Source organism: Phyllostomus discolor, chromosome 3 (assembly GCF_004126475.2).
Source record: "Phyllostomus discolor isolate MPI-MPIP mPhyDis1 chromosome 3, mPhyDis1.pri.v3, whole genome shotgun sequence".
NCBI lineage: Eukaryota > Metazoa > Chordata > Mammalia > Chiroptera > Phyllostomidae > Phyllostomus > Phyllostomus discolor.
The window spans coordinates 44,043,675-44,068,761 of NC_040905.2; the positions used below are offsets into that span (position 1 = coordinate 44,043,675).

At 35.1% G+C, this 25,087-nt stretch overlaps 1 protein-coding gene across 4 annotated transcripts in view; it reads left to right on the forward strand.

The window, feature by feature from the left end:
- TNPO1 (transportin 1) overlaps window positions 1-24,375 on the forward strand; it is a 90,631-nt gene extending 66,256 nt beyond the window's left edge. For all 4 annotated transcript variants that reach the window (XM_036020392.1, XM_036020393.1, XM_028508411.2 and 1 more), the window contains exons 12-25: window positions 2,244-2,396; window positions 3,143-3,368; window positions 5,105-5,276; window positions 6,712-6,798; window positions 8,256-8,363; window positions 8,497-8,655; window positions 8,736-8,823; window positions 11,106-11,204; window positions 11,393-11,488; window positions 14,289-14,364; window positions 15,246-15,345; window positions 17,784-17,858; window positions 18,767-18,909; window positions 23,137-24,375. In XM_036020392.1, coding sequence (XP_035876285.1) covers window positions 2,244-2,396; window positions 3,143-3,368; window positions 5,105-5,276; window positions 6,712-6,798; window positions 8,256-8,363; window positions 8,497-8,655; window positions 8,736-8,823; window positions 11,106-11,204; window positions 11,393-11,488; window positions 14,289-14,364; window positions 15,246-15,345; window positions 17,784-17,858; window positions 18,767-18,874 — 1,547 coding nt within the window. In that variant the 3' untranslated portion in view covers window positions 18,875-18,909; window positions 23,137-24,375. The remainder of the gene's footprint in view (window positions 1-2,243; window positions 2,397-3,142; window positions 3,369-5,104; window positions 5,277-6,711; window positions 6,799-8,255; window positions 8,364-8,496; window positions 8,656-8,735; window positions 8,824-11,105; window positions 11,205-11,392; window positions 11,489-14,288; window positions 14,365-15,245; window positions 15,346-17,783; window positions 17,859-18,766; window positions 18,910-23,136) is intronic.
- Window positions 24,376-25,087: the final 712 nt, after the last annotated feature.

The following is a 25,087-nucleotide window of genomic DNA, read 5'->3' on the forward strand; positions in this document are numbered from 1 at the left end:
ATTTTCCCACCAGCAATGCCTTAGATTGAAGGTTCTTGCTTGCCAACAGTTGTTAACCTTTTTTATTATAGCCATCCTAGTATATCAGAAGTACATACCATTTTGGTTTGCATTTTTCTGATGCACCTCTTTTTATATTTACTATTCATTATATTTTTTAAAGATAGCTCAGGCTGTCATTTCTCAAAAGCTATATATTTTTTGTTTAATACTATAAAATAAGCAGGTTGGCCATAAACTTTTTCTGTTTTCCTTACATAAACTTGTTTTGCAATAATTTATGTGCGAATTGACATGATTTAGATTATCATGGATAATTCTAAAATAATACAAATTGCTTTGTCATATTCAGACTTACAAAATACTTTTTTAAAATCTCTGTTAGTTTTCCATCTTAGCTGCAAATCCACATCATCTGCTGAGCCGGCATTTGGAGCCACACTGTAATTAAATAACTCTGGGGAGGAACCTAGACACCTGTGTTTTGCTTGCTTGCTAACTGTTTTTTAAAGCTCTATTGCTCTAGTTCAGGATTACTCAGGCTCAGCAGTAATGACATTTTGGGCCACATGATTTTTTTTGTTGTTGTGGGGGCTTTTCTGCACATTATAGGATGTTGAGCAACCTTGCCTCTACCCAGTAGGTGCCAGCAGCAACACACGCACGCATGTACACTCTTGTGATAACCAATAGTCTCCAGACAGTGCCAGATGTCCCCTGGGAAACAAAACCATAAGCTTTCTAGTTACTGTAAAGTGGTTAAGGACATGAATCATTGGCCTGTACTGTGTAATTCATTTGGTTAAATGATGCTAATTCCTCTGCTGCCCATTTAGTTTCCTACAACTACCACTTACTTAGCATTCTTAATGTGCCCAGCTCTAGGCCAAGGACTTGGCATGCATATCTTTCATTTAATCTTCCCAGCAGCTTTACATAGGTAAGGAAACTGCAGAAAGAGAAACTTGCCCAAGGTCAACACAGCTAGGAGGGCACATCTGTTATTGGAACCCAAATCTCACTACTATCACAAATTACCTCCCACTGTATCCCTACTTCAGGTTGAGGACAGGGTGGATTAACATTATAATATAATGTAGATAACTTTTCAAAAGTAATGTACATTGGTTGCATTATTGGTGGGGGGCACTTTCTCTTCACGTATCACCCATCTTTATATCCTTCCAGAAGTTTTTCTGTGTACATACAGAAAAACATATATATATCTTTTTTGTTTTTATTCTCACCTGAGAAAATACAGAGTCCAGCACAAATAATGCTCCTTTTTTGTTAGAAAATCATAAGCATGTAATTCCATAACAGCAATATCACACCTCAAGCACACTATATGACATTTTAGATGAAATGTTCAGATTAAAACTATAAAGTATTACACCCATGTAATTACCCTATCACCACACTCAAGGAAGCCTTAGTTCTGCCAGACCCTGTATTTGTTGATTTTAGAGAGAGAGAAACATCGATCAGTTGCCTCTTCCACGTGCCCCAACCAGGGATTGAGCCCACAACCTTTCTGGTGTATGGGATGATGCTCTAACCAAGTGAGCCACCCATCCAAAGCTGTATCATCATTTTTGGAGATGAGGCTGACTTTACAAAAGTGAAATCAGATTATATGTACTCTGATGGTTCTTTTCTATATATAACTCATTCTGTATAAGTACATAGAGATTTCATTCTGTTTTGTGGCAGTATAACGTTCATTTCTGTGGACCTGCTATACCGTATAATTTAAGAGCCTTATTGGTAAGTGTCACTTCTAGCCAATGTAACAGAGTATTTTAAAAAAGGATTTTATTATTGTCTGATAGTGTGTGATTAACCATTGTGCCTAATTCACATTAGGAAGAATTTAGATGATTAATTATATTATTGTTCTTTTCAAATTTTTTGTTCTTTTCTAAATTATGTTAAATGAAACTTGAATTGATACATAGTCTGATACTTAATGGTGCCTTACTCTGTAAAGAAAGTTTTCCAGGATATTTTACGTGTCGTGTACTTGGTGAATTTTGATTCGAATTTATAATTAGTTTGCTAATTTTTGGTCATAAAAAAGTACTTTTGTGAACAGAATTTTTTCATGTGATAAGACTGCTTATTTAATTGGATTCTTTGAAACTATAGAAGTATGAACAAAATGTACATACAACAAATACATTTTACATAGCTAAAAGATAATAGAGGTTAATGTAATATTTTTGATAAATATATTTTCTTAGGAAAATGTTCTGCCGCTGCCCTAGATGTTCTTGCAAATGTGTATCGTGATGAGCTTTTGCCACATATTTTGCCCCTTTTGAAAGAATTACTTTTTCATCATGAATGGGTCGTTAAAGAATCGGGCATCTTGGTTTTAGGAGCAATTGCTGAAGGTAAGTTGAAGTCACATTTGAACTGTAAAGCCCTTAATAATTAGCACTAATGTGACTAGGCTACTTTAATGAGTTGTTACTCTGTATGGAAAGAGTATTCACTCCTGAATTTACACACTTTGCTCTTATGTTGCTGATGTGGGTTTAAGAAGACTATGTGATCCACATTAACCTTGAAAAGGATGTTTGAATCCAAAAGCCATCTTAGAATAAGTGTTTACTTTGAACCGATTAACAATTATTAACTAAACAGCCATAGGCCACCTTCTAACCCCAGCCAGATATTTTGTAAATGCTTCTGTTATGATAAAGGGAGCAGAATGAGAGGGCAAGGGCTCAGATGTCAGAAGCATTCCCATTGCTAGAAAAATAACTCCTCTTTACGTAAGTGTAAGAAATGTGGTAAGTCAAGAGTGTCATCATTCTCTATAGGTTATTTTTTCCTAACTGTAAACATCTATCTAGAAGAAATGAAGCATATTAAAGGCATCTCTAAAAGTCATAATTTATGTAGCAGAAGTAAAATGAACTTTTCAAACCCTGCTGGAAGATGCTTAGGGGTAGTTAGGTCTTGTTTCAGTTTTTGATATTTTAGATCAGATTTTTTTTACAGCATATTTAATACAATGAAGATAATCTGAATATTTTTCATGAACGCATGTGTCAGTTTAATATTGAACTGAAATGGTTTTGTTTTAACTATATTTTAGCAGTTTCTGAAAGACGTCTGTTATTTTTTTTTCTAGGTTGCATGCAAGGCATGATTCCATACTTGCCTGAGCTCATCCCTCACCTTATTCAGTGCCTCTCTGATAAAAAGGCTCTTGTGCGTTCCATAACATGCTGGACTCTGAGCCGTTATGCACACTGGGTAGTCAGCCAGCCCCCAGACACGTACCTGAAGCCATTAATGACAGAATTGCTAAAGCGTATCCTGGATAGCAACAAGAGAGTACAAGAAGCTGCCTGCAGGTGGGACAGATTCATAACAAATGTTCCCTGTGCGGGAGAGGAGTGGGTATTTCAATGAGAAACTAATTTTCAACCTTGTGATGGAATATTGGTATTAAACCATTAATGGGCTTTTTATTATCTGTAGCTTTCACCTTACAATTTTGTAAATCCAAATGTGACTAATAGACATCAACCTTTGCTGTTTCTTAAATGTTTTGTTTTCTCAGTGGCTATGATAACAGTAGAGTTATCTTTTACACTAATTCCCACAAGCATCTGGAGAGGTGAGGACAAAGGTCCTACTCTTGAACCAATAGCAAGGCTGGAGCAGATTCCTGTTAGCCTGCAGGTCTAACTGCCATAACTCCACAGAAAGCCCCACAGCAGTCTGTTGTCTGTCATTTAGTGTAGCCACCTACATAGCTGTTCTGTCGGTTTGGGGCTGTTTTGTTTTTATATAAGACCAGCAGTTGCAGTTAAAATAATATTCCAGTTTGGGGAATAAGAAAAAAAGGAGAGTTGGACTTTTCCAGATAGGAAGCAAAATTTTCTGAAAGAGTTTTTAATTCTTAATAACATGAAAAATGAACAGGGAAGGCTTTGATGATTAATAGCACTAAAGTTTTTTTTTCAATGGGAGCAAGATACAGATTATGTTTGGTTTCCTGTAGTTTATTTATTTGGCACTTTTTTAGCTCTCAACTAATGGTTAGGCATATTCTAAATGCTGGGCTTACATTCTTGCCGTCTTTAAACTTACAGTCTAACAGGGAGTACTAAACAACTATATAATTTACGGCAAGTATAGTAAACAAAATAACTAGTACCCACTACTAATGAACAGGACTTTCATTAACAAGTGGCTTGAGCCTGTTATCTCTAGGAAATTCCTGACTTGGTAGAACAGAATATAATACAAACCTTAATTTTAGAAATAAAGAGCCAGGACAAATTTGTGTCTAAATTGAAATCATTACATTGGGACTCGATTTTTTTTTTTCCTTTCTTGCACATTTGTTCTAATACAGTGTAGCCATACATAAGGCAAATTTGTAATAGCTAGTATTTTGTACTCTTAACATAGTGTGGGCTGAAACATTTTTTTAACCTTATTGAGGAATAATTGACAAATATTGCATATATTTAAGGTGTACAACATGATTTGATACGCATATACATTGTAGAACGATTACCGAGATCCGGGTAACACATTCCTCACCTCATATAGGTAACTTTCTCATGGTGACAGTGCTCAAGCTCTCATGGCAGCTTTCAAGTATGCAATACATATTGCTTGTTTGTATTTTATAAGAGAAAGTTTATTTAGAGAGAACAGTCTTAAGTGTTAAATGTGTCATTTTGTGACCCTTGGTATGCATCTGAAGGAAAAAATATAAATAAGAGTTCATTTCTCAGAGAATGCAACATTAATTTGTTCATTGCTATGTCCTATCGCTCAGTGACTAAATACTAAACACCAAATAAATTTGTCGAATGAATGAATAAATGTAAGAACCAATATATTTTAGTTTTAGATTTTAGCATTGTAGTTAAATAGATGCCCATAGGTGACAGTCTCTTTGAAAGAGGTAATAAGGAATGGGAAAGAAGTAATAAAAATAAACATCTGGTGTGATGCAGTAGGAGATGGGCATGTAAAGTGGAAATAGATATTCTTTAAAGAATTAGTTTTCTATCTCTATTACAACTGTTCCTTTTCTACAACACTGTTCTCTTGCTCTCTTTAATTACAGTGCCTTTGCTACCCTAGAAGAGGAGGCTTGTACAGAACTTGTTCCTTACCTTGCTTATATACTTGATACTTTGGTCTTCGCATTTAGCAAATACCAACATAAGAACTTGCTCATTCTTTATGATGCCATAGGAACGTTAGCAGATTCAGTAGGACATCATTTAAACAAACCAGTAAGTATTATGGGGAAAAAGAAAGTATGTAGCATGGTTACAATCAATAGGTTAACATGTATTTGGAAATTAAAATTTTGGGGAGATACCAACACAGTGTTTACTACTTTAAGAAGGCAGCAACGTGTATTAACTTCCTAAATAGTATTTAAAAAAATAAATATGTACTTGGTGTGGTAATTGCATAGCACTTTGTAAAGTAATTAAAGGAAAAAAGGAATAGAGGTTATATACTCTGTAAAGTTTTTATAACTTTTACTTAATTTCAAAGTGGTGGGTTTTTTTTTATCTAACACTTTATAAACACTGTAGCTTTTTTTTTTTTTTTTAGATTTTATTTATTTTTTAGAGAGAGAGAGAAAGAGAGAGAAACATCAATGTGTGGTTGCTGGGGGTCATGGCCTGCAACGCAGGCTTATACCCTGGCTGGGAATCGAACCTGGGACACTTTGGTTCCCAGCCCGCGCTCAATCCACTGAGCTATGCCAGCCAGGGCGAGTGAATGCAATTTTTAAACACTGTAGCTTTAGAGTACCACATCTAGGCATCTTTGTTTTCTCACTGAAACTTACAACTATGGGGAATACACTAGATAAAACTACTAGAAATTGGGGTAATGGCTTACAAATGTAAATAGCGGTAGAGCAAAAGTATGACTAGGGAGCTGAGCTCTGTCTCTGGTAGTGTTCAGAGTAGAAGAGGATGGGATTGGATTTGTAATATTAAAATTTTAATATGGTTCAAAATTCCCTGCTAGAGAATAGATTTTATTTTTGAATGCTATATGGAAAGTCCTAAGAAATTGTTTGTTCATTAGTTATACTTAAAACTTGATGCAATGGTTTGCAAAACTTGGTTAATGGGTTTGCTTTGTGATGTCAGTTGGTTTGGTTGGGTTGGGTTTGGGGGTGTTTTTCTGAATGTCTTAGATTAGACCTTTTAGCATCAGTGCCCCTTGTTCACATTATTACATTTATTTCCTCAATTTTATGATTTATTTAGTTTAAATAAGGAGACTTAAATGATTATGAATCTTTTTCTACAAATGCCTCTGCTGTAAGGTAAACCTGTCTTTTAGACATACTATACAAGTAGAACTATTTTATGTGCTGTAGGAGCCCCAGGACTAAAAAATTCAGACACTAAAAAGTAAAATTATATGAGTCATCCCTGATTGTGATCAAGTAATTTTTATATATTTGTATAAATTTTGTTTCAAAAAGGATATAAGATGACTTAAAAATAGAACAAAATTGTGTACGTTAAAAAGATAGGCAAAATAAATAAAAATTTTAAAGGTGCAAAGAGGGTCTCAAAATACATTCTGTAATCATTTTACACAGTTACTGTAAATGGATTTAATTTTCATAGACTCAAAGTGAACTTGTTTGCACATAATGGTGGAGCTTTATGTGTTTCTTATCATTGTAAATAGGAATATATTCAGATGCTAATGCCTCCGCTGATCCAGAAATGGAACATGTTAAAGGATGAAGATAAAGATCTCTTCCCCTTACTTGAGGTATGCTATATTATGTTTTCCAACCTGCTCTTCTTAACTGATAATAAATTGTGGAGGTCTTTTTACATCATGTACCTCTATCTCTACTTAATTATATTTCTTGATATAAATATATAGCTACACCATGGCTAAACCTTGAGTGATGCGGGTTCGAACCATGAGGGTCCACTTACATGCAGATATTTTCCCATAAATGCCCGTACTGTTTCTGATTTACGTTTGGAAGTCTGGATGTAGAGGGGTGACTAGATACATTGTTCTGCCCCATTGTATATAAGGAACTTGAGCATCCTGGGATTTTGATATTCTAGAGTGTGATCTGGAACCAATCTTCTGCAGACCAAGAGACAACTTAAGTTTGCGGGGAGTCAAAGTTATATGCACATATTCCGTTGTGCCAGGGGTTTGGTTCTCCAAACCCCCACATAGTTCAAAGGTCAACTATAGTTTAATATTCTAATATTGTATATTTATATAATATTACATTAAATACATACACTCACATGTAGGTGAATCAGCATTGGGAATCGATATTAGTAAGGAGAGACTTCACTTTATACCCTTTATGTCTAGTTTGGAATTTTAGTCTATGTGTACTAAATAGTTTTTTAACCAAAAAGAAATTTTATGTGATAGTTCAGTAACTAAACACACTACCAGACGTGGTAACTTAAGCCTAAATGACTTGACTTTTTACTGGTAGAACCAGTTCAGTCATTGTCATTCTTGTTCTGCCTATTATTTCAGGGGTCACCACTTCTGCCATGGATTGTCCCTAGCCAGAGAAGTAAAAACTTCTGTGACCAAGAAAATAACTAATTCTGGGCCTAACAACATAAGAAGAGTTATTATGGCTAAATTTTTTTTTCAGGCAGGGGCTCAGGATGTGCCCAGTAAAGTTCACCTACATGACAGGTGGCAAACACAAGGCCAGCGGGCCAAATCTGGCCCTCCACCTTGTTTTATCTGGCCTGGCACCTTGTTTCTACCCAGCGTCAGCACTGAGCTCCTTGCCCCTAGTTAAGGAGTAGTTACATTTATACAGTCCTAAAATTACATTCAGCCCTTTGAAGGCAACTGCAAGGCTGATGTGGCTCCTGGTGAAAATGAGTTTGACGCCCCTGACCTACAGCATTGACAAGGATGGGAGGATAAATAAATATACCTCTTATATTTGAGGGGTGGGGGGAGGAATGCATACACTTAATCTGTTCTCGAAAGATCACATTCATTATAGAAACATTTTTACTTTTTTTCTGAGGAAACCTCCCCTGACCAGCCAGCAAGCTTGACAGCAGTAGATGGCACACAAAGGGGAGATTTGAAAAGAAACTGCTGCTGTAGCCTCCTAGAGCAAGCCCAGAAATAACCAGGGTCTTAATTAGTACACATAGAAGCATTTCTTACAATGTTAACTACACCCAGAAATTTCACACGTGCACTTTATTTTTTTCTAGTGCCTGTCTTCAGTTGCCACAGCCCTGCAGTCTGGCTTCCTTCCATACTGTGAACCTGTATATCAGCGATGTGTAAACCTAGTACAGAAGACTCTTGCACAAGCCATGGTATTTAAAAATTTTTGTATCTCTCCCTTCTTGGCATCGTAAATGTTTTTCTAAGGACAGGTATAATGTATACAAACAATTTCAATAATTGATTTAAAGGAAGTTTTTAAAAGAAAATTGTGTCTAATTTCAGCTGAACAATGCTCAACCAGATCAATATGAAGCTCCAGATAAAGATTTTATGATAGTGGCTCTTGATTTACTCAGTGGCCTGGCTGAAGGACTTGGAGGCAACATTGAACAGCTAGTGGCCCGGAGTAACATTCTAACACTAATGTATCAGTGCATGCAGGTGAGACTGGTTCAATTATAACGATCTGAAACCTGGTTCTCTGGGTCACATTGGGGTTAATTTCTTCTTATTTCTTGCAGGATAAAATGCCAGAAGTTCGACAGAGTTCCTTCGCCCTGTTAGGTGATCTGACAAAAGCTTGCTTTCAGCATGTTAAGCCTTGTATAGGTATGAATATTTTCTACTGCTATGATACGATTTTTAATATCAGCTGTATTTTTTATTATTAAATTGTAATTTCAGGGAATCCCAACATTTGTAAACATACATTTGTTAAAGATGCTCTAGTTGAAGCAGGCAGGATGGGACTTCTTTGTTGTCTTGAACTCACTCTTTTAGGCAGCAGCTTGTTAGGCAGTCATGTGACTGGAGAAGGGTTGGAGAAACATTAATTTAGAGTAAAGGACATGCCCGCCTTTGAAGCCCCAGTGTACTGTGTGCGTAGTTCCTGGATGCTTTTTGAATAGTTTTGTTTTGTTTTTTTCCTTCAGTGGAGGTATCCAGAAATAATAGGTTTTCTCATGATAAAGCAACATATGTTTTCAGATATCATGGGAAACTTTTCAGTTTACCTAAAAAGTAAATGATTTGTTTCTGTTTTAATATCATAGCATTTGTCTTGGCCTTCTGTGAAAATAAGAAGGGATTCCTTGAATGATGTAACCTGACTTGTATCAAAACCCGTGAATTAAATGGTATTTTAGGGGTTTTTCCCCGTTTTGGTATCCCATCATTTTGGATGATAGTTGAAGGTTTTATTTATTCGTTGTTGGGGGCTGGGAGGAAGAGAAACATTGATCGGTTTGCAAGGTGATGCCCATGCCATTGAGCCACACCAGGCAGCGCTAAAAAGTTTTTTCATTTCATACAGTTGCTCTAGGGTTTTTCTTGACCAGTTTTATTGAGATATAAATGACACAACATTCTGTAAGTTTAAGGCACACAACATAATGGTTTACTATGTTTTACACCTTGTGTGTATATTGTGACATGATTAACACAACATGTTTATTTACCATCCATAACCTCACGTAGTTACAAAAATTGTTTCTCCTTATGATAAGAACTTTCAAGATCTGCTCTCTTAGCAACTTTAAAACATACAATACAGAATTATTAACTATAGTCATAATGTTATATATTATACCCCCAAACTTACTCTTCACCCAATTCCCAGTTGTACTTTTGAATAACTAACTGTATTTCTGAGCTTTGAGTAATAACACTATGATGTATTAAAACAAGTTACCAAGTTCCAGCCTGACTACCCTAAGTGAAAGTGTGATGATTTTTTGTTTTACAAGACTTGATCAGTCATGTGTCCCCTCTTTAGAAGGTACACAGTGTCTAGTTGTTTCTTTTTTTTTTTTATGTTATCAACCATAATGATTATTTTCTAGATTATCAATTCTCAACCAGGGCCATTTTTTGCTCAGCCTCCTCCCACAGAACATTTGCATTTTGTGTAACACTGGGGGTGTGTTACTGCTTCATAGTTAGTGCACAGAGGCAAAGGATGTTGCTCAACATCATACAATGCATGTAACAGCCCCCCACACACACTCACACAAACATACACACAACACTAGAATGAGGTGGCCCAAATTATCAGTATTGCTAAAATTGAGAAACCCTGGTTTTAGACCCACTAATTAATTAAGGGTTTTTTAAAATGCTATTCTAATTCTTCATTTAATAGTGAAAATACATATATAGAGACATTTTCCATGTCAAATTATTTTCCTGAAGTATGCATCATGCAGGAGAGGCAGAATTGTTTGATATTTTTTTCTTTACCGGTTTTCAAAATAATGAATTGATTCCTAGCATCCTCTACAGGTATCTGTTTGATGTTTCAGAGTTTAGTTTTTGTGTTTGTTTTTTGAGTGTCAATGTGAACTTGGTGATACTCATTTTCCTACCTGTAGGCATTGGGAGCTTAAGTTGGCTCCTGAGTTTCCTCTGGGGTGATGAAATAGCCTACATTTGTTTGGTACATTTGCTGCCTTTCACCTACAATGAAACATTTCTCTGAGAGCCCCCATTCCTGTTAAGTGGAAAATGATGTTTAGAGACCACAGTCTGAGCACTAGGGTAAAGGTTATTTTAAAAACCAAAATTACTGATTTTTTAAAAAATTGTGCATGTGAAAAACTAGGTTTGAAGAAAATTCTAATGTATCATGCTTTCCTTTTGAGTTTTCTCAGTCTGGTGACAAGAGAGAATACTCTGACCGATTCCTTTTAATGAGATCTGAAATATACCAAAACTTAATGTTTTCTGGTCTACTTCACATGAAAGTTCAGATACTGCCTCTCTCAGTTTCTTAAGATAAATATTTACCAATACTTTTAAAATACTGCTATTTCCACCTAGTAGATTATCTTGAAAGCACAATACACTGCTGTTGATAAGTTTACTACATAGTTTTTAAAACATTTTTTTTCTAGCTGATTTCATGCCAATATTGGGAACCAACCTAAATCCAGAGTTCATTTCAGTCTGCAATAATGCCACTTGGGCAATTGGAGAAATCTCTATTCAAATGGGTAAGATTTTTTTTCTTCTTTAAAAGTGTAAATTTTTAGATAATTTAATTTTTTGTGTGTTTTGCTTTTAAATTGAAATGAGTTATATATATTTATAAATAGCTTGTGTCACAGTTAACAAAGCAAGAAAAATTGCTATTTTAACATTGAAATTTTTCTTTTGTTTTTCTCTTTTGGGGATGATCTAGGTATAGAGATGCAGCCTTATATTCCTATGGTGTTGCACCAGCTTGTAGAAATCATTAACAGACCCAACACACCAAAGACGTTGTTAGAGAATACAGGTACCATATGACTGAACTATTTTGGTGAAGAGCAAATTAGTTGCCTTTGAATTTTAAATTAAGATGCGTAGAGAAACCAAAGCTAGCTTTAGAAACCTAGTTTATTATTAACAGCTATTTTGGATCCTCATTAATAAAATGTACTGTTTTAGTTGCATTCCGTAACACTTTTCCTCCCCTATTCTTGTGTTTTAATATGTCTTATAATGGACCCCAGCTAACATAATTTTGAAACAATATGAATTTTACTTTTACATTAATTCCAAGAGTAACTGGGAGCTGGGAAGTAATGATTTTTTCCATCTGTAAAAATGTGGCCAAAAGTAGATTAGCAGTGTAGTAACTAATTGGTTTACAATGGCACATATACATACGTATTTTCCATTTTGTTGTACACTTTCCTTCAAATTGGGAACTTAAGCAGTACCTTATGGGATTTTTATTCAGGAGGCTTGTTTCTCTTTTGCATTTATTGAGAGCATGTTTATATTAAAGAGTACCTTCCATACTATAGAACACATTTCAGGGTGATTTCTTTCCACCTTCTTCGACTTTCTCTAATAATGATAAAAGAGGTAAATTTTGTTTTCTATCAGACACATCTCTTTCTTTATGCACTAAGATAATTCCAGTAAATATTCATAGTCTTTGAAGGTCTTAACAAATACTGGACAAAGATTAAAAAAGGTTTTTCTAAATAAGAAAACTTTTTTTCAAGGGCATTTTCATTTATATTTTTTAGTTATGGGAAGTTTATTATATCCTAATATGATTAAAATGGATATGTTTATTGGTATGGAAGGAAATCTTTTAATTATGAAACAGTTATATGGCTGTTTGGCTGTATGGGTACTGTTTATATCATAAAGTGAATTAGATTTTCTTGCTGAAAAATACAAAAATCTATGTGTAGGGTGGTTATGGAATCTTGTCAGGTTTTTGTCTCTTTAGAATGCAGTACCTATACATGACATTCAGATTTGGAACACTTGCCGTTATAAAATTACTGTTGAACCTAAAGAAACTTCCTATTTATTTTTAAATGTGAATGCATAACTGCAAATAAATGTTGAGTGTAATGTATATTAAAGTTTCTTGTGGGATATCAGCTGGTAAATTTGTTATAGTTCCTTTAACAAATTGGCTTTATCTATAAGATTATATTCTAAGTATGATTCTACCCTAAGTAAATTGGAAGGTAGTTGATAATATCCTTCAAATTGATTAATTGAATTGATATGATTAAGAAACACATTTGGCATTCACTGGATTACTCTTAATACAAGTGGCTGCAGAAAATGTTTTCTTTATTCCTTACCCAAAAGGGGAGGAGGTAATTATTAAGTAAAATCATTGTCAGTGGCTAATATCTACAGATTTTAGCAACTTAATTACTATTATCTTAATATTTCATAAAGCCAGTTCCTTGGTGTATGCAGTTACTTGCTTTTTTCCTGATTACTGTATCCTACACTGAACTTTTTCAATGGACCATCATCTGCTTTATTGCATGTTTCATTGGATTGTTCATACTTGCCTGTTTAATGAGAATGTTGCGTAGTTTGTGTCTTTTGAACATAGGTTTTCTTTCTCTTGCTTCATATGAATCTGCTGGATTTAGTATTATCTGTGTAGTTTGCTTTGAGTAATCCTTAAACATTTTTCTTTACCCCCCTACCCTTTTTTTATGAAAGGTTAACCTGTAAGTTTTTGAGAGAACACCATTAAAGCACTTCATGGTTTGTTTTCTGTTTGTATTTTTTTTTCCCGTTGTGTATAAATGTATTTATATGTATGTACCTTTGAATTGCAGAATGCAGTTCTGAGTTGCACTTTAGCCCTTTTAAGTTTAAGGACTTCCTGAATTTTGATGGTGAATATATGTTTAATGGTGAATATATGATTAATTCCCATTTTACATAGAATATTAGCATGTAATCAGTACAGTGTTTATCTATTTTGTGCTGTGTCTTTTATAGTAAGGACAGAATATTTGTTCCTTTGGTCCCGTATCACATGTCATCACAGTGGACTGTCTGAATTTCCTTTATGTCAAATGTGGTATGAAATTAGCAATTTTTGAATCCATTCAGTGTGTACCATAACACCTAAAATTTGACAGTTGATTTTGATAACAGGCAACAAATAGTCCACTGGTTTTTTTCTCTCTCTCTTTTTTTTTTTGGTTTTTTTTTTTTTAAATGTTAACAAACAAAAAGACTTCACCAAAATTTGGATTAAATTTCTAGATAATTTTCAAAGAATAGAAATCACTTATAAAAACAGATGTGGAGAAGTGAGAAAGAAATTTTAACTGTTTTAACTGAAAAGTGTGTTTGAATAGACAATTCAGAAATGTAGTCATTCACATTTACTAGTATATCTTGAGGGGGGCATAGATTTCATTATTAAATTCTGAAATTTGAACTATCTTTGAAGAATGTCTAAATCATCCATTTAATCGCTCATCTTATTACTAGAAAATATGCTATATTGACACTTCATTGAGCGAGAAAAGCAATTCATCATGGTTTTTGGTGTTCTCTCAATGTTTAAAGTTTTTTTAATTCCTTTTGTTTTTCCTTTTTCAAGAGTATGCCATATATGTTGCTGCCCCGTATTTTAGGGGGTGGTAATAAACAGCACTGGTGAAATCTTATGTTTATTATCATACACAAATTCTGTTGGTTTCTGTTTCTGAGTTATTTGTTGTTTTTTCTTTATTTTTTCTCCTTCCCCCTCATTTGCTCATGTCTTGGTTGGCGTTTGGTGGTGTATAACCGTGATTGCGTTACCTTAGCAATAACAATTGGTCGTCTTGGTTACGTTTGTCCTCAAGAGGTGGCCCCCATGCTACAGCAGTTTATAAGACCCTGGTGTGTATTATTCAATCTTTTTTTTTAATTCATTTTTCTTCACTCTTTCTTTCTCTTTCTATCTCACTTTTAGATATATTTTCAGTTGGTTACAAAATCACAATCCTTAATCATTGCCAACCATGTGACTAATCTTGTCCTATCAGGTTTGTGAGGTTTTCAGTAGCATCGTCATGTATATTTATTTTATGTTGTGGCTAACGACTAATTGATGCATGGGATAAGATTGTCACATGCTTGCTGTGTTACAAAGCTTGATTATATATATAAAGCATTTAAATATCCACCAATAAAATAAAAATGCATGCAAATTCTATAAATTTAGGTTTTTGCATTGTTTCTTTCTTAGAATTAATTTGAAAACTTGGATTGCATTAAGAAATACATGTTTAAATTTGTAATGTATAAAAAATCTTATTTGCTTGATAATATAAAAGTCAAACATCTACACCATAAGTTCTGAAATAATAGTTTATATTGTGGCAGTATATCGTATATTCTGCTTCTCTCAGTTGATAATCTTTCAATTCAAGTCATTTATAGTAGTGTTTAATGGAATACAAGTCAAAATGGAGGGTTTTTTTTAATTGGTAATTTACTCTTAGCTAAAACTCATTGATAGTTTAAATGGGAGATTAAAATCGGAGAGTTGTCCATTTCATAGATGCAATCTATTAATAAGAAAATGTGAATATCAAGGCTTTCACTATTTGGAATTAGATGGGCCCACATACAGGAAGTGTGAGAAACTTAAGCTTTATGAAAATTCTTTGAACATAAACATTACACTGTGGTGCTTATTCCATTAAATACTGTCCATTAGTATTGTAATTGAACCTGCTTCTTAATTAAATGCTAAACTGCACTCTATAATTTAATAGGTGCACCTCTCTGAGAAACATAAGGGACAATGAGGAAAAGGATTCAGCATTCCGTGGCATTTGTACCATGATCAGTGTGAATCCCAGCGGAGTAATCCAAGTAAGACCTTCACCAGATTTTGTTCTTAATTTGTAATGTTCTGACTAACGAAGTTTTGAAGGGAAGGAATGTTTTAACACTTAATTTATTATTAAAATATTACAACTTTTCAAAGATACTAAAACAAATTATATATTTAAAATGTTGTGTATTTCCTAATATCTTGAAATGACAGTGCCTGTTTTTTATCTCCTAAATTTTTTTTTTTTTTTTTTTTTTAATGAAACATAGAAGTAGAAGATTGGGAGATAAAGTTGCATTCTTGTATTGAATTAAGCCAAAGCTTCTTTCATTCACATTTAGACCTACCTCATTTATTCACTTTGTATATGTTTCCCATCCCTGAACATCAGTTTGTTTAGGTTGAGGACCTCTATACTTTAGAGAGTGAGCAAATGGTAGGATACTCTCCGTTACTTGGTATCAAGCTTAAGAAATCACTTAGTAGTGAATAAAATAGAATACCAAATCAACCATTGAAACTGCTTTGTTTTTGAGAGCTTGTAATTTATCTTACTTTGTTTCCTGTCTTAGTTCTTATTATATTTAGACAATTTTGGCATTTGAGAAATATTTAGCAATAGTGTCAAGCATGAGTCTGATCAAACCCCTGGATTCAACTGCCAATTTGCAACACACAAAGTAGGAACATGTTGACTGATACCATGTATATGATCCACAGACTACAACCCCCAGTTAAAAGCCCCAGGTTCCTCAATAGATCTTTGTAAAGGGGGAAAGTATAAGCACGGTTTTCAAGAAAATGACCTTCCACTTCAAAGAGATGGGTGCTTTGACCATTTTTTAATTGAGACCTTTTGCTGTTTCCTGCCTGGTACTAATTACTGTGTTGTTTAATTCAGATTTAGCATTACCAACTTCTAAATTTTAGATTAATATAGGTGTTAGGCATTGAAAACTTAGAAATTAGAACTGGAAAACTTTTTTTGACTAATTTCACATTTGTAAAAACATTAATAATTTACTATTAAAATAAGCCAATACTATCTTTAGAGATGGTCCCTAGCTGCAAAACAACCTCCTAGTATTAAATTTTTTTTTTGTCCAGTATTTCAGAACTTTGTGTCACCGGAAATGTATTTTAGAGGTATCATATCATGTGTACCATGTTAAAAAGGAGCATTTTCCCACAGGGGTTTTAGTTACTTTTTTTTTTTTTGAGTCAGTGTGTGGGGTAACACTTGTATATGGTCATGGGATCACTACCAACTTCAGAATTGGTAGAAATTTCTACTTTTTTCTTTTAAAGATTTTATTTATTTATTTTTAGAGAGGGAAGGGAAGGGGGGAGAGAGGGAGAGAGAGACACACACACCAATGTGCAGTTGCTGGGGGCCGTGGTCTGCAACCTAGGCATGTGCCCTGACTGGGAATCGAACCTGCAATGCCTGGTTCACAGCCCGCACTCAATCTACTGAGCTACACCAGCCAGGGCAAAATTTCTACTTTTTACATGTGTATTTAGATATGGTTAAAAGAAAATGTCTAAAGGGTTTTCTTTTTAAATTTTTAATTACAAATTCTAGAAGTGTCTATGTATGTTTTTTAATATCATACTTTGCCATTTGGAAGACATAATTTGAATAAACCATAAGAGGTACATGGGATTTTATTTGCTTCAGTAGGTGTTTTATACACATACTTTAATATTAATAAATTCTGAAATTAATGAGGTTTTCCGAATTTAATAATAAAATTTAAAGTAGTTGACATGTCAGGACATCAGCTGTATCTTGAATTTTTTCAGTATGATAGTCTATACTTAAAAATACTTCAGTGAAATATTTAAAGCATATACCTTTCATCACCTTGTTCTTAATAGTCAGAATAACCTGATTATCTTCTAAACATTTAGCATTAGGTTTTTTATTCTTTTTGTTTCAGTTGGGTTGGGTTGAGTTGGGTTAGTTGTTACTTGTAGGTACGTAATTAGTTTTTCTAACTTTGGTCATGTCATTTAAGTTTCTACCTGAAGATGGGTCTGGAAATTTATATCTAGTAATTCCTGTACTTCAAATCAAGTTTATTTGGTGTATGCTTTTAACCAACTTTAGATTATTTTTAGGCTACTCAGAACTGAGTAGATTATTGGATTTATATAATTCTTTAATCTGATAAGTGAAGGCTTTTTTAATTGATACCTTCAGTCCATTGCTGATGTTATACTAGACAGGTTTTGTTTTATGATATAAAATAGAATACAAAAGGGCATTAAGTATAAGCTGAATTAGCAAAGGTTTATTCATGATAGAGGTAACAAAAACAATCATTAAGCAATTGCTTACGACTTTTATGATCACAGTTGACTTTTGTTTGTTTTAGCTAGGATTCTATCATATATATTCTGAAGCTTACATTTTTTTTCACTTGCTTGACATATACAAATCAATCTAAAATATATTTATTGCCTGTTACAGGATTTTATATTTTTTTGTGATGCTGTTGCATCATGGATTAACCCAAAAGATGATCTGAGAGACATGTTCTGTAAGGTAACTAAAAAGGCTTTATGATACATATCTTGGGATTGTTACTGTCCTACTTGGAAAGTTTGAGTTATTTTTATATTTCATATGAAACTAGGCTTTTCAAATCAGTATTGGTAGACTTATAGCCTATAATGTTTGTTCTCAGTAAAAAAGTTGGCTTGATCTTTCCTTAAGATACAATGACTATCAGTAGAGAGTACACTTTGAAAATATTTTCTAAAACAGGCCATTATCCCACCTGTGCAAATTAGTATATGTATTTTCAAAGTTGGCTGGCTGGGATGTAGAGTATAATATAAACTGTTGAACAACAAAAATCTAAGTGGTTTCCACAGAGATTAAACCTATGTTGTAGTTCTTTATTTTAGTAGTACCCTCCTTTTGATTAACTGTAGCTAGCACTCAGCTGTAACAAAGCAAGAAGTACAATACTGTTACACATTTTAATCACTTAATAATAAAATTAGTGACCTATATTCGCAGCCAGGAAGCCAAAGCTTTGTATATTTCCAACTTGGAAAACTTAGTATGGCACAGAAATTTTATTCCTTGGGTGAATTATATACTTTCTTGTTTGTTTTTCCTAAGTATAATGTCAGAGATTGCTTAGTCAACAAACATCTGTTACTAGGACACTTGCTCAGTTATAAAGCCCTCAGAACAAAGTTGAGCATATTCAGTGAGATGTCTTTAGGAAAACATGGAATGGTGTATAATCCAGTAAAGTTTGAGAATTGCTACTTTAAAATGGTTAAAATTTTATAATGATAAAGTCAACAGTGTTTGATTTCTGAAGCTATGAAGATCTGAGTTTTTATCTTTTGTTTTTGATAAATTAATCTACAGCCATACCACCCTGAATGCACCCAATCTCATCTGATAAATTAAATTTTTTTTTTTATTCTTTGCAGATCCTTCATGGATTTAAAAATCAAGTTGGGGATGAAAATTGGAGGCGTTTCTCTGACCAGTTTCCGCCTCCCTTAAAAGAGCGTCTTGCAGCTTTTTATGGTGTTTAACCTCATACACTTAAGCTGCAGTTCCATAATTAGGGGTAAGTTGTGAGAAGTTTGGAATTTTTCAGGATAAATAAAATTAGGACTGCAATCTAAAACTACTGAACAGAATAGAGCTATTTGTTTTCTTTTTTTCTTCTTCTTCTTTTTATGTATTTTATTGATTATGCTATTACAGCTGTCTCATTTCCACCTTCACTCCCCTCCACACTGTACACCCTCTCCCACCCACATCTCCCCTTTAGTCATGTCCATGTGTCATACTTATAAGTTCTTTAGCTTCTACATTTCCCATACTATTCTTACCCTCCCCCTATCTGTTTTCAACCTACATTCTATGCTACTATTCTCTGTACCTTTTCCCCCTCTCTCCTCCCGCTCCCCTGTTGCTAACCCTCCATGTGATCTCCATTTCTGTGGTTCTGTTCCTGTTCTAGTTGTTTGCTTAGTTTCTTTTGGTTTTGCTTTAGGTGTGGTTGTTAATAATTGTAAGTTTGCTGTCCTTTTACTATACATATTTTTTTTTATCTTTTCTTAGATAAGTCCCTTTAACATTTCATAAAATAAGGGCTTGGTGATGGTGAGCTCCTTTAACTTGACCTTACCTGAGAAGCACTTTATCTGCCCTTCCATTCTAAATGAAAGCTTTACTGGATAGAGCAATCTTGGATGTAGGTCCTTGCCTTTCATGACTTGGAATGCTTCTTTGCAGCCCCTTCTTGCCTGTAAGGTCTCTTTTGAGAAATCAGCTGACAGTCTGATGGGAACTCCTTTGTAGGTTACTGTCCCCTTATCTCTTGCTGCTTCTAGGATTCTCTCCTTCATTTTTACCTTGGCTAATGTAATTATGATGTGCCTTGGTGTGTTTCTTCTTGAGTCCAACTTCTTTGGGGCTCTCTGAGCTTCCTGGATTTCCTGGAAGTCTATTTCCTTTGCCAGAATGGGGAAGTTCTCCTTTAGTATTTGTTCAGATACATTTTCAATCTGTTGCTCTTCCTCTTCCCCTTCTGGTACCCCTATAATTCGGATGTTGGAACGTTTAAAGATGTCCTGGAGGTTCCTAGGCGTCTCCTCGTTTTTTTGAATTCTTATTTCTCTATTCTTTCCTGTTTGGTTGTTTTTTTTCTTCCTTCTGGTTCACTCTATTGTTTTGAGTCCCAGTTTCCTTCCCATCACTATTGGTTCTCCGTGCATTTTTCTTCATCTCTTTTATGGTAACCTGCATTTTTTTCATCTAATTTGCACCCCAAATCAACCAGTTCTGTGAGCTTCCTGATCACCAGTGTTTCGAACTGTGCATCTGATAGATTGGCTATCTCTCGGTTGCTTAAAATGATGAGTCCTGGGGCATTGATCTGTTCTTCTGTTTGAGACATCTCTCTCTCTCTCTCTCTCTCTCTCTCTCTCTCTCTCTCTCTCTGTCTCTCTCTCTCTCTCTCTTTCTTTTTCTTTTGGTGAGGGGTGGAGCCTTAGGTGTTTACCAGGGCTGGGCACCCCAGTCGCTAGATTGTTACGTTGTATGTGGAGGCGGGGGTGGGAGGGAACAATGGCAGTAGCTCCATTCTCTGTGGGACCTCAGTCCCTTCCCTGGGATCCTGGCTTGTGTGCTCTGCCCTGGTCCACAATTGCCACCCCACTGGGTCTACCAGCTGCCGCTTGGGTACTCAGGGCCCACCGCTGTGATCTCGCACATCCCAGATGCCTTATGCGCTCCTGGTTGCCTTATGCGCCCAGTTCTCCCTATTCTCCACGTGCCACGGCCCCCGCCTGGCTGCTCCTCTCCGCCCCTCCTACCGGTCTGGGTGAACGGGTCTACTTCAATTTCTTGGCTGTCTGACTTCCGTTCAGATAAATTCTCTGCCAGTTCTGGGTGTTACTCTACCTCTAAATTGTTGTTCCAATCTTGGTTGTGCATGGAGGTACGGTGCGTCCACCTATGCCTCCATCTTGCTGTAAGTCGAGCTATTTGTTTTCTACAGAGGTTGAATAAATCAATCTTGTGCTATATTAGACTTTAAATTTTAAATGACTTAAGTAGAATTTTTTAGAGGACCATCAAGCAAGATACAAAGCAAGGTTCCACTATGAATCCTCAATAGAAAGAAATCCAAGCTGGTATGCTAATTAGGTTACTTAACATTGCTTCAACTCTTCTTTTTTTGCCCTATGAGATCACCACAGTATAAATAGTCTAGTTTTAAAGCATGAATTTAGTCTCTGATATATCAAGGACTTTCTGTGTAATAAGCTTTAGGGAAAACTCAAATAGAATTGGAAGTGGGTTTTACCTCAGTAGCTAAGAATATGTAGTATTCAGTCTTCAACATACATTTTTATTGAGGACCTACCATGGGCCCAGCATTGTGTTTTAAAATGGGCAATGGAAAATTGTTTTGATCTGGGGTAACAGAGGGGTAAGTCCACTTGGACTTTTGTTCCTTGAGACTTTCTGTACTTGTTAAGTTGAACTAAGCAGTCTGGTCTCTTAGCCTCATTTCCTTCATTGAGTTCTTTTGAGGATTAAATGCTGTACTATATGTCGTGCAAAAACTGGGTATATTGCCTGACACACTTAAGTTGGTTCAGTAGATGTTAAGGGCATAAGTCAGTACAGTCAACCAGGGGTTGCACTTCTTTAGGTTTTAGGCATAAACTGAGACATTTTACTGGAGGGCAAGAGAATATGCTCAGTGTATGTCCAGCAATTGTATAGCAAATTGAATTACCTTTTATGTTGGAGTTTTTGCTTGCTTATAGTCTGCTGTGAGCTAGATTTTAAACCTGAAAAGATTTCAACATCCAAGTTGTCCAATTAACCTAAGAAGACAGTAGAAATAGACTTGCAGCCTCTGGAATGTCTCAGACCCTTCAGTGTGGGTTGTGCCACTGGTCTTGAGTCCTACTAGCTGTTTTATGGCCTTAGCATTTTGGAAAAGTGCTTAATTCTCTTAGGAGAATGCAGTAGGTGGCATTAGGGGCCAAAAGATTCAACTGTGAACTGAGTCTCAAGCAGTTTCAGATTTACCTTCTCTGGTCTCTATCATATCACCAGTTATGAATTAATTGTGTTCTAAGACAAGGTGTATAGTAATTCTCAGTTATCTAATTAGAAATAAAAGTGGGTGGTATGTTTTCCTGCCTTTTTTGTATTCTTACCTTTTTTCAGAGGCAGAGAAAAAGGGTTGCTTGTACTTCTCCACAGATGGGCTAATTGCCCTCTGTGAACTCAAATGAACTTTCATATAAATGTCCAGAGTTTGGCATGAGTGGTTACTAGTTTTGTTGTGAAAGTTCCACTGTCAGGTACTAGTTACAGTCTCCCAGTAATCTACATTTATTTCTTTCTGTTCTTTTCGTCATTAAAACTGCTACCAATGAGCCCTAGCCAGGTAGGTGGCTTTGTTGGTTGGAGCATCATCCTGTACACCAAATGGTTGCAGGATTGATCCTTGGTCCAGGGTGTGTTTGGGAGACAGCGAATTGATATTTCTCTCTCCCTCTCTAAAATCAATAAGCATATCCTTGGGTGAGGGGTTTTTTTTTGTTTGTTTTGTTTTTTTAACTCCTACCAATGAAAAAGTCCTCAGGAAAATCAAGCATCCTTTAGAGTATAGGAAATGACTGAGTAAAATTGGGTCAGAAGAATTATTAATTAGGAACATCAAAAAGTCAAGTGTAAAATTTTACTTTTTTGATAATTTGCTAAATGTAGTGGACACCTTTAGTACCTTCTAAGCAAAAACAGACAATCAAAAATAAGTAATGCTCTTTGATAATTTTTTTAGATGGATTGGATTTTTGTTTGCTTTATATTAGGAATACTGGCAAAAAAGGATGAGTTGTAATTCTCACTAAGGAAAGTGATTGTACTAAAAAAGTGCTATTAAGCTTGAAGAAAGTAGGCCAGCCTGTTGTGTGAAAAATAACTGGTTCCCATCATTGCCTATAATGCAAAAGGAGGCAAAGAATTAAACTAATAGCGCCCTGCAGGGTGCATTTTATCTATATTTCATCTGTATAAAGTGCTACACGCTTCTCTGTGCATGTCCCCAGCTTGGTGTCACTTTTTTGTATCTGATGCAGGTGACAGTTGGCAGCAATAAGAGAAAGAAGCAACGTAGTTATCACTGACTAGATGGCAATTTGTCCAATATCTCGTTTTCTTTAGGCAGAGATACAGCATTGTGACTTGATTGATTTTGTGATCCACTGACTTTAAAAGAGAAACAATTGTTAAAGTATAAAATTGTTTTCTTTTCTTACAGGTCCTTCAGTCTCGGAGACTATGAGGGAGCCTCTGCACCCAGGGAAAATGTTACCCTTTACAGGGGGGAAGGGTAAACCAGTAGGGAATACAGTACAATCCCAACCCTACTGGGAGGGGCGGGAGGGAGGTGTTGCCGTCACTGTATTAAGTCGCTGTTGGGAAACGTTTTAACATCTGGAGCCTTTGTGGGTGGAAATCTGTCTTCAGTTACAACTCCGCACTGGATGTGAAGAAGCAAAAACTATTCAGTCTACTCACAAAACAGTACATTCTGGAATATTATGGGGAACTGTACCAAAACAAGAACCATATAAATGATGCATAGAGATAAAGAGAGAGGGAAATTTCTATAGCGCACAATAAAGGAAACCTAAGAAAGGGGGTTACAAACAGTAAAGAAGCTTTTTTTTTATTTTTAATTTAAAAGTTTTTTTAAATAAATTTTCCCACACTATGGGGACTTGTTTTTGCATGCTGATAAAGAACTACACAAATGAAGCTAATAGAATTAAAATCAGCTTGCCAACCCATAGTAGAAGCAGGTTCTTGGAAGCAATTTAAGGTACCCCCCAAAAAAGTTGGAAATAAAAAAAAATCTAATTTAAAACAAAGAAATACCCTGTGAAATGCCAAATGAGTCACTCCTTTTACCTTTGTGGGGTGGGCAGGGAGGGAGGAATAACTGGGGTTGGACATATCAAACTAAAGATCGAACTCCTGGTTTTGCATTAAGACATTAATGTAGTGGATATAATTTGATGGTTGTACTTAATTAGATTTAATTTCTAGGCCAAGATATTATTTTTAAAGTGCAGTTTAAGGTTCAGGCATGCATTCTGGCTCATAGTGATTGAAAGTAAATTAGTGGGAAAGTAAGTAGCATGCTTGCATCACGTAGAGTGAGGTTGGTATTCATTTACCTCTGTTGCGCCAGTTTGTGTTGCAGTTTACCAATTCATTATAGCCCTGCATTTAAAATTCCTTTTTAAGATTTGTGGGTTTTATTTTTGTTAAGAATATAGATATATAAAGTACTGTAGTTTACAGCTAGGCCTTGAGATATCTTATTAGGATCTGTTAGGAGTAAGATTGATATTGTACTGTGTGTAACCTGCACAATGTGGAAAGCTGATATACCTGTGCAAAATCTTTGCCTCTGTGCTGTCAGTGTGATGTGCTTTCTGCATGGTTATATACTACTAGTGATTTTATCAAAACCGCTAAAACTCAAATTACATGGTAAAAGATCTGTAAGAGGCTGCATAAATGTTAGTTGGCACATAAAGACAATTGTAGAAGTTGAAGATATGATTGCTATATTTCAATGTTTATTCCCACTCAACATATTGCCTTCTAAGCTTTTTGTTTTGTTTTGGTTTGGTTTTTTTTTTTTTTTTTTTTTTGGTTTTTTTTTTTTTTGTTCAAAGCATGATCTTAAAGATATGTTTAAGTTAATGGATGTAATGCAGGGTTCCTACACTGTTTTGGCGCATGTTGGTGGCCCTCTGTGCCCTAGATATATGCACACAGGGTGCAAGTAAAAAGCTACAGAGTGAAAGTTGATTTGGATCCTCTTCATTTCATTTGTTTAGCTTTTCTGTTATTTTTCTCTACTTACATGTATTCCTGTGAATAAATCCTTGTTAAGTTAACCCTTTACTTTTCCTTCCATGTGTATTTTCTTATATACTGTGAATGTGAAATCCTAACTGGTACACTTGATCTTGTCTCCATATGAAAGTGCAAGTCTTTATTAATTTGGATTGCCTGAACAGTGTATCCCATGATGATGAAGGAAAATGGAGAGATTTTTCTTTTTAACTCTGCTGGTCAGAGATGAAGCCACACCTTTCCATTTTTCAATGCTGCATATTTAATCTGCAACAAAAATGTTAAGCCATAACAACCTTTTTATATTTTAGTTTGTCACCTTTGCATTGCAGAATAAA